Source organism: Drosophila suzukii, chromosome 3 (genome assembly GCF_043229965.1).
Source record: "Drosophila suzukii chromosome 3, CBGP_Dsuzu_IsoJpt1.0, whole genome shotgun sequence".
Lineage (NCBI taxonomy): Eukaryota > Metazoa > Arthropoda > Insecta > Diptera > Drosophilidae > Drosophila > Drosophila suzukii.
The window spans coordinates 3,384,408-3,393,660 of NC_092082.1; the positions used below are offsets into that span (position 1 = coordinate 3,384,408).

At 39.1% G+C, this 9,253-nt stretch overlaps 3 protein-coding genes across 9 annotated transcripts in view; 2 read left to right on the forward strand and 1 right to left on the reverse strand.

The window, feature by feature from the left end:
- Positions 1-2,878, forward strand: part of Shab (Shaker cognate b) — a 66,600-nt gene extending 63,722 nt beyond the window's left edge. For 6 of the 7 annotated variants that reach the window (XM_065864900.2, XM_065864904.2, XM_065864901.2 and 3 more), the window contains one exon: positions 387-2,878. In XM_065864900.2, the coding sequence (XP_065720972.2) occupies positions 387-589 (203 nt within the window). In that variant the 3' untranslated portion in view covers positions 590-2,878. The remainder of the gene's footprint in view (positions 1-386) is intronic. The other variant, XR_011604274.1, reaches the window with a different exon arrangement.
- Positions 2,879-2,908: 30 nt separating this feature from the next.
- Positions 2,909-4,079, reverse strand: LOC108012317 (uncharacterized). The gene is made up of 3 exons (XM_017077617.4): positions 3,660-4,079; positions 3,076-3,602; positions 2,909-3,009 (listed from the first exon to the last, which is right to left on the reverse strand). The coding sequence occupies exons 1-3, from the start codon at positions 4,060-4,062 to the stop codon at positions 2,962-2,964; spliced, it is 978 nt and encodes a 325-aa protein (XP_016933106.2). The 5' UTR covers positions 4,063-4,079; the 3' UTR covers positions 2,909-2,961.
- A 575-nt stretch (positions 4,080-4,654) lies between these two features.
- Or63a (Odorant receptor 63a) lies at positions 4,655-7,164 on the forward strand. Its single transcript, XM_017078087.4, has 10 exons — positions 4,655-5,026; positions 5,086-5,182; positions 5,236-5,380; positions 5,444-5,638; positions 5,717-5,821; positions 5,881-6,046; positions 6,290-6,395; positions 6,467-6,571; positions 6,663-6,818; positions 6,884-7,164. Exons 1-10 carry the CDS (start codon positions 4,776-4,778, stop codon positions 6,938-6,940), a joined length of 1,383 nt encoding a protein of 460 aa, XP_016933576.3. The 5' UTR covers positions 4,655-4,775; the 3' UTR covers positions 6,941-7,164.
- Positions 7,165-9,253: the final 2,089 nt, after the last annotated feature.

Here is a 9,253-nt window from a genome sequence, read left to right on the forward strand (position 1 = left end):
ACACCTCACACACATGATCACCCACATGCCGCTTTATGTTTAGCACCTTGATAAGGACTAATCCATTTTATGAGGCCAGAGAAAAAAAATATTAAATATGTTATCTGCTATACATATAAGTAAATGGAATTCCACATTAACTTTCAAAAAAAACAATTTTTAAATTATGAAAGTGCTTATAATGATATGAAATCATTTTAATATGCTGATTTGTATCCTTTAAAGCAAAACATGAAGTCGAATACGGAAAATGTAAAAGTTAAAATTAGAAATCCGATACTCCACATAAAATGGGTTAGGAATCTTTGTCACTCATTCTGTGTAATCGGTTGTGATGATGTACCTGTATAACCAAGTGACTAATCATTACCCCTCTTGCCACACAGACTCGGAGACGACCTTCACATCGCCCGTGAGCAGTCGAGCTGGCGAGGATCCCCCGACTGCCGCCGCCAGCCAGGCTCCAGCGGCTCCTGGCCAGGAGGATCGCGAGGAGGAGGGCGAGGCGGAGGCCAACGACGAGCAGAGGGCCCTTCTCCAAGGACGCGACGCCGAGGAGGCTAAGAGGCCGGGGAACGAGGGCACGTAGCAATTAGGGACCCACACACAAAACGACACCCCAAAAATGTAAAAAATGACAACCTACTCCAAAGGGAAACCCTCACACAACACACACCCACACACCCCACACACATACACACTCACAACACACAAAAATACAAAAGGGAAAACTCAAAGTGATAGCAAAGTTAGCAAACATGGAATGTGAATTATATAAAAGCAATGAACAGTATCCTAGTCTAGAGATGGTGGGACGGTCCCTGGCAGATCCCCGGTATTCGATCTGAGTATTTTTACAAATAGAACAGAGGAAAAATTAAAAATGATAAAGAAAGAGCTACCCGAACTGCAATGAAATGTTTGCAGAGCCGCGCAAGTCGTACAAAAAGCCTAACAAAAATATTATTATTATAATATACCCTAAAAGTAATGCTACCGTGTAAATAGCAGAGCCCAATCCACTCGTGTACAGAGCAACCTTTATTTACCGCCTTCAGGACACAGCTAACAGAAAAAATATATAGACGAAATCACCAGAAAAGCCTAAATAGCAACAAATGAAACGGAAATATTCATATTTTGAATGCAACTTATAAATATATACAATATAGAATATACACGCATCGCAATTGCAGCTCGCATATTTACACATTATATATACAAACTAAACGATAAATAAGTATATAGCTCGAACTATTTTTCAAACCGCGCGCAAAACCCCGCAGATCGGAGGCTTGAGGAGGCTATAGACGAGGAGGGGGATACGACAGCCCCACCCCATAAATTAGATCCGCATGGCCATATGCATATATCTGTATGTAAATCGTTCGTATCGTTCGCGTATCGTTCAAATTCATAATGTCAAAAAGTCAAAAAGTAGTTGAAAATCGTTGGGCAACCAGTTCGTTTCTAGATCTATAAGTACATGTGCGTGTGTGTAGGGCTTAGGGCTTATCGATAGAGCTTGGCTTGGCATAGTCCCCCGATAAAATCTGATTTGCAGAACGAATAGTAGAGATTGAGGTTGGTTGGGTAATTGCAATATTGCTTGGATGTAGATGTTGTTATTTATTATGCGGCTGGGACAAGGCCACTCGAGGGTTGCCATCGAAGTCTGTAGAGATTCCGAATCCCCTGAAATGGTATTGTACCCACCCATATGCTGTTAGTTAGTTATGGAGCGTGTATGTGTTACGTATGTTAGTTAGTTCAGTTAGTTAGATCTACCCTAGGCAGTTGACTCGATGTTTAGTTCCCTAGTTCCGTTTTCCGAATACGTAAGCAATAAAATTGGAAATCTTCACCCGAGGGGGCGTTTTCCCCGTTCGAAGAGCGTGTTTAGTCAATTATTGCAACCCAAGTTGTTTGTCCACATTCCATTCTGTGTATGCGTGCGAGAGTGTTTTGGTTTTTGGTGTTCTAGTATATCCTCCATGGGTTACCCCGATCGATCTGTCCAACTGGCTTGGGTTTGTCCTGCTTAGTTGCCTCTGCTCGGCCACCGATGAGCCAGGATGCGAGTTAGCCTCTTAGAAACATATCAGTAAAGGGAATACGAACTCACTCACTCACCCACACAGCCACACACCCAACACCTCTCACAGACACACACGCCCACACCCACACACCCTCAGAAACCACAGACATCACACTGTAAGAAAACTACACAAATTTTATTAAGAGACGATAATAAAATGTCTCATCGTCCGCTTTTCGAATTGATAAGAAAACACAAGCATTGACACAAAAACAGAACTAAACCAAAAAAAAAAAAAAAGCAAACACTATTCGATAACTAATGTTAAAGCCAAGAACTCGAAGTAATATAGTTAAACATTTTTAGAAATATGTGTACGTATTAACAAATGCTTGAGGCATCAAAAAATTTTGTAAGCAATTCATTTAGGATTATCTACACGGTTTTTTGGTGAGCACCGGCCACATTCCGCCACTGCATAATTTTAATTGTACCTTTTGTAAATATTTATTTCATATACAAGCCCCTAAAAGCAAGTTTCAGTTCCGTTATTTTTTAAAAACATTTACGCCAGCAGCAAACGAATTGAACTTGAAATAAAACTAACGAGATATATTAAGTAAATGAGCAAAGCAAATACACGTGCGAACGCAAGATGTTATTAATATTTAAATTATTTACCTAACGATACATACATTTTAATGTAGTCTGAGGACGACGACGATTGTAAATCAGCTAAATGGAATACCGGAAATCGTTGACAAGCATACAAATTTATTAAAGCGTATTTAAATCTATATGAGCGAAAAGTCATGAAAATATATAAATCATTGAGTAACATTTTACAGTTGATCTTTATTGGGGGGTTGGCAAAGGATAGTGTAAGTATTAACTATCCCCATTGCTGAACAATGTGTAATTTCCTAGACCTGTTGGCGATATTCGAAGTAGGCATTATCGATGAGCTTTTCCTGGATAAAAAGTTAAAAGGAATAATGTTAAAATAAAAAACATTAACAGATATTTGGTACACCTACATTTGCTTCAGACAAAGGTGGATCCATATATGTATGCAGCTTAAGGGGACTTTGTAAGCTAGGATCTCGAAGCGATTTAATCCTCCTGAAGAGATTTCCAATGGAATCATGAGGCTGTTGTCCATGATCGATATAGTAGCAGTATAGAAACTCCAACTTTTTACAGTTCTTTATGATTTCTATTATTTCTCCTGGCGATATGTAGCTAAAGATACTATCCACATATAGAGTTCGAAGTTCTGTTAAATTGGCCAAAGGTGCTAGGCAATTGGGTCCACCAACGTTCAGCGAGAGTTTGGTTAAAGAACTGATCTGCGATATCAATTCATAATCCGATCGAAGCTTAAGGCACGCCCCTCGGATCCAGAGTTCATCCAACTTTGGAAAAGATTTCAAAATAACTTTAACACAATCGGAGCATTTGTCATATCCTAAAAGTAGTAGTTCCCGCAAATCGGGAATTAGTTGAAAGAATTCCTCAAGGTAACAAATGCAAGACGGAACGTTTACACTCAAATAGTCACAGGCTGAAAGTTTAAATGGTTAAGTGTTTAATTTTTCCATGGATTCATAATAGTACTTACCATCAGAAGAGAATCGAAATATATCCTCAAGTTTTGGTATTTCTTCTAGGCAATGCTGCAAATCGATTTTGTTGTTTGCCTTTGTAAGAATTCGGAAATCTTTGACGACGTTTCCAAGATCTTCCTTATCGTAAGTATGTCCTTGTGTAACCCCCAGTGTTTTCACATTGTTATTTACGGTTTTGAAAAGTTTAATGCCAACCGATGAATAATATAATACTGGTTTGCTGACATCTGCATCGTTTCCATGGAATACTGGAAAAATGGCAGGCGATTTTTCGAATATAATCTGTCGAAACCTTGTAAAGGTTTCTGCTAGGTTTACAAGGTCTTTGACACTTAGATATTTCAATATATGATGAAGACAGTCGTCATTTAAATTAAAAATACTTAAGTTGACCATTTTCTAACGGAGATCTTTCTAACTACACAAATTAATTTCAACTGAAGAAGGTTGATCGCGAGTAAGGGCAATAAATAGGCATGATACAGATTAAGGGGACTACAAACTTATTACGATAAAGCGAAGATATCCCATTAATCTTGGACCATTATGAGAAAACAGCTGGGTACCATTATCAGAATTTATCCAACGATGGATTTTTCTTACATCAATTGTCAACAAAAGCAAGTGTTTTTATCTTTTTCTACTAAGATATTTGCAAATGTGTGTTGTTTATCATGCCTTTTGAGGATAAGGTTGGGATAGCTGCCAATGCTAAAGTGTTGATAAGATTTTTAACAGGTTCCAGGTAGAAAGTATCAAAAAGAGTAAAAGAAAATTCTATAAATTCCTGACACTACAAAATTTATTTTGTACATCTACATATACCATTTCTGCTTACATATTCTGTTTTACAACCTCTGATAAGATTTTTTCATCCTAAAGCTTATTATCGCGTAGCTTTTCTGGAAACTTTTCTTGCGCCAAAAATAAAAGCTTTATACCAAAAGTCCGATGAGCTTTCAAAGGATTTAATATTGCCTGAACTTGGTGTGGACCTAATTATTGGTCTGGCTAATTAACCACAGGACATGTCGAGAATCACATCGTTCACCCTTCTTCTCCTGCCAGCGCAAAGTATTTCAATTATTTAGTGAAACTTTGCCCACGTAATGAGGCGTGGTTTCTTGCCTCTGCTGCTGAACTATCTAATTAAAACCCGCCCCGAACCACGCCCCCCTGATAGACCCTATAAATGGACGATTAACACAATTAGTCCTCGATTAGGCAACATGTACTCACCGGAAGAGGAGGCCGAGCTGAAGAGGCGCAACTATCGCAGCATCAGGGAGATGATCCGACTCGCCTATACGGTGGGATTCAATCTGATGGATCCCTCGCGATGCGGACAGGTGCTCAGAATGTGGGTATTTCAAATGGAAAGAGTAGGGAACTAATGGATCCGCTTTCTAACCCTCTTAGCTGGACTATCATCCTTAGCCTGAGTAGCTTGGCCTCGCTCTACGGCCATTGGCAAATGTTCTTGAGATATATTCAGGATATCCCTCGAATTGTCGAGGTGGGTTACTAGATTCCATATCACTCTATCAAAAACTATATGTTTTATTTCAGACCGTTAGCACTGCCCTGCAGTTCCTCACTTCGATAGCAAAGATGTGGTATTTTCTATTTGCCCATCAGCAGATTTACGATCTATTACGAAGAGCCCGGTGTCATGAATTACTCCTCAAGTGCGAGCTCTTCTACAGGATGTCAGGTATGTTTCTTTAAAGTAGGATCTACACACTATTTTCATTTTATTCCCATTAAATTTCCATAGATCTACCTGTAATCAGGACGCTTCGCCAGCAAGTGGAATCCACAATGGATCGCTACTGGGCCAGTACTAGAAGGCAACTTCTTATCTACTTGTACAGCTGTATTTGTATTACTTCAAACTACTTTATCAACTCCTTTGCCAGTAACCTCTATCGATATTTCACCCGTCCCAAGGGAACCTACGACATTGTACTACGTAAGTAGAACACTTAAATAAAATTAAATTGCAAAATAATGTTGTTTGATTTATAATAACCTCCCTAACCGACTTCAGCTTTACCTTCACTATATCCAGCTTGGGAAGACAAGGGTTTAACTTTTCCCTACTACTATATACAAATGTATCTGGAGACCTGCTCTCTATATATCTGCGGCATGTGTGAGTAGATAAATATGATAATTTTTTCAGAAATTAGTTTATCATTTTTGCTTGAATAGGCGCTGTGAGCTTTGATGGAGTTTTTATTGTCTTATGCCTTCATAGCGTGGGTCTAATGAAATCCCTTAACCAAATGATAGAACTATCTACATCGGAGTTGGTTCCTCCAGAACGCAGGGTTGAGTATTTACGATGCTGCATCTATCAGTATCAACGAGTGGCGGAGTAAGTGTTAGGAATCTTAACCTAATAAAAAAATAGAATAAAATTTTTTAAGGCTTAAAATATAATAGAATCTTGAATAGACTTAGTGAATAACTATAATAATTACTTCCATTGTTTATAGTTTAGGTCACATAATTCTATTTATGTATATTTTGTTCTCTTACATAATCTTATTTGAAAGTGGTTTTCTATTATTTGTATATTTTCTTACCCCGGTACATACCCTTTAACCCTTTTCAAAAGCTTTGCAGCTGAGGTCAACGACTGCTTCCGGCACATCACATTTTCGCAGTTCCTGCTGAGCCTTTTCGGATGGGGCATGGCTTTGTTCCAGATGAGCGAGGGATTTGTAAGGCCTTGATACCCGAAGAATCCCAAAAAGCGATTCACTGAATGGGGAATTCACCATCCACTTTGCAGGGCAGCAACAGCAGCATCACCATGATCCGGATGACCATGTACCTGATTGCGGCCGGCTACCAGATAGTTGTGTACTGCTACAATGGGCAGCGATTTACGACGGCTGTGGGTGACGTAACGGGGGAATCCCCATCCCCCGAATCCCATATCCCCCCACTGATTGATGTCTAATTGCGTGACTAATCTCCATCCGCAGAGCGAGCAGATTGGCGAGGCCTTCTACGAGGTGCGATGGTACGGGGAGTCCCGGGAGTTCCGCCACCTCATCCGCATGATGCTGATGCGCACGAACCGGGGCTTCAGGCTGGACGTGTCCTGGTTCATGCAAATGTCCCTGCCCACGCTGATGGCGGTGAGTAGAGTCCTGGAGTCAAAAAAGCACCCTCCGCCAGCCCATTCCACTTGATTGATTCGCAGATGGTCCGGACAAGTGGACAGTATTTCCTGCTGCTGCAGAATGTCAACCAAAAATAGGGCTCAAAGTTGAATTAAATCACTGTGTGTGCAGTGGCAAAATGTGTATTTTTTAAGAACCAAACACGTGTGGTATTTGTGACAGTTCAAAATGCCAGTGCAGAATATCAGAAAAATTGAACAAAATGTATGTGCACTGAAAAAAAATACTTTTTTAAAATTTAATTTAATTTAAAATTTGTTATTGGGACAATCACTAAATGTTATATTAAAAAAATATATATGAAGATACAATTCCTTGCCCTTGAAATAAATAAGAGAAGCACATTATCAAAATAATTTCATACAGTTGCCTTAAGCTAAAAAATATTGATAATTATTTAAGGAATTTTATTCTTTAACTGTTCAACTTTTGTAAAAATTAATATTTAAATTACAAAAAGGATTATTATTATTAATAAGCATTTTTTATACTTTTGCTTAATCTTTTTTTTATACATTGTAAAGTTTACGAAAATGAACTTCATCAAAAGTCATAAAGCAAAATTTAACTAGGTATTGCTAACTACTTATTTCTGATAGTGTGCACCAAAAGTTTTGGCAGATACTGTTGACAGGATGCCGAGTTCAGTCAATCAATACTCGAATGTCCGTTGTCCTGGCCCAGAGTCCTGGCCCAGTGTCCTGGCCCGTCCTGTCAGTCAGATTGCTCCGCCCATAAGTTTTGATGGTCGTGTGGCGCATTAAAATAATGAAATTGCCGGCAGATAAGGAGCATCGATGCCGCTGCCATGGCCGTTTCTAATCAATTTTATTTATTTGGCCTGGCATTCAGCGGAGCGAAAACCAAACTTCGTCGATTGTCTTTATGTGGCCTGTGTACATAAATATAAAAATATATATGCGGCTTTAAATGCCTTACTTGCCAGCAAATCACATCTTTAATTGTTAGTTTCGGTTTTATTCCCATCCCGGGGACTCTACCAGAATCTCGATATTTTTAATGCACGTTTTCTGTTTGCGCTTCCTTTGTTTGCCTTTCTTCACTTTCTTCCCCCTCTTTTATCATCCCTGCCACACTTTAGTGCCTTGCGCAAAAAGGACATCTTTTCTTTTCGGTTTATTGAGGCACATGAATATTCTTTAGCTGCTTATATCCCCTTCCCTGGCCGAGAACGCCTTTTCAGGCATTTATTTTTCGCATTATGTTTTATATTTGTCCAAGGACAACAATACTTTATGCATCATGGGAAGGCTGTTATCCAGTTTGTGTTTCGTTTTCTTTTTCGAGACCATTACCGGGGAGTGAAATATTGGAACTCGACACTTGCGAAATAAAATGGCCGAATTTGTTATACCGAAGGCTGGGCTTTAATAAATTTCTTGATTCTTTTATGAGAATCTAAGGAATGCCAAAATATTTATAAAGTATTTTAAAAGGAATTAAAAGTTTCGGTACTTACTTATTTCTGCTAGTGTAAGTCTTTTCAAGTGACACTCGCCACCTTAAATTAAATTGTGGCACCTTTTCTTGTTTGTTTATTTGTTATTACTTTTTATTCACACTTCGCGGTCCCTTGGTAATTGTCCAATTAGACCGACAACAAAATAAAAGTTGTTGACTCACTGGCCACCGCTCATTAAGGGCATCTGTACCTTCAAAGTTTGCTCTTTTGCCTTTACGTTTCACCGGGGAAAATGGATTCGTTCGCGTGGGAAATGGTGAAAAGTCAGCGGTAAAAGGAGGCGAGTCAAAGACTGGCATGATAAATGAGCTGCACTCGAATGCACACGTGGGAAAAGCAGGACTCCCAGGACATTGTACCCCCACTCCAACTTCCAGTGCCTTAAATACCCTTTTTGTAATGCTGTACATTTGTTTGTCTAGCACACAATTGAGCGAGTTTGTATGCGTATGTTCCACTTGTCAGTCCTTTGGACTGGAGCCACAGGGCGTATGCGCAATGCTACGTATATTAAGTACTTCCTAGGAAATATAGCGATTGCTTTAAACGAGATTCTCGTTAAATGAAAGCCAAATGTTTTCATTAGCACTTCGGTGCCTTTGCTTGTTTAGCAAATTAAGAGCAAAAATATACAAGGCTAAGCGAAGTTATCAGAGTGAAAGGAATTAAAGAAAACAAATGCCTTAGTCTGAAAATCTTAGAAATATTATCTTTACCATCCATCTAAAGATCTTAAAAATGGTATATTATACTAATATACAACAGCGGAGGGGAGCGTCCCATTTAGCGGGCATAAGAAATAGTTTTGCTCAGCCTCTGCCGGCACACGAACAGCGTAGAACAGCAGTCCTCACACACTTCCATAAAAGACAGAATTTTAGTAAGCCTCTTAACTATTATTGTCACT

Excerpts from the sequence above, each read along its gene's own strand:
- LOC108012317 (XM_017077617.4), bottom strand. The coding sequence starts at position 4,062 with ATGGTCAACTTAAGTATTTTTAATTTAAATGACGACTGTCTTCATCAT. Across the intron at positions 3,603-3,659 it reads ATTTCGATTCTCTTCTGATG|CCTGTGACTATTTGAGTGTA; the intron begins GTAAGTACTATT and ends TTAAACTTTCAG. Across the intron at positions 3,010-3,075 it reads CACCTTTGTCTGAAGCAAAT|GAAAAGCTCATCGATAATGC; the intron begins GTAGGTGTACCA and ends CTTTTTATCCAG.
- Or63a (XM_017078087.4), top strand. The coding sequence starts at position 4,776 with ATGAGGCGTGGTTTCTTGCCTCTGCTGCTGAACTATCTAATTAAAACC. Across the intron at positions 5,822-5,880 it reads TCTATATATCTGCGGCATGT|GCGCTGTGAGCTTTGATGGA; the intron begins GTGAGTAGATAA and ends TTGCTTGAATAG. Across the intron at positions 6,396-6,466 it reads TCCAGATGAGCGAGGGATTT|GGCAGCAACAGCAGCATCAC; the intron begins GTAAGGCCTTGA and ends TCCACTTTGCAG.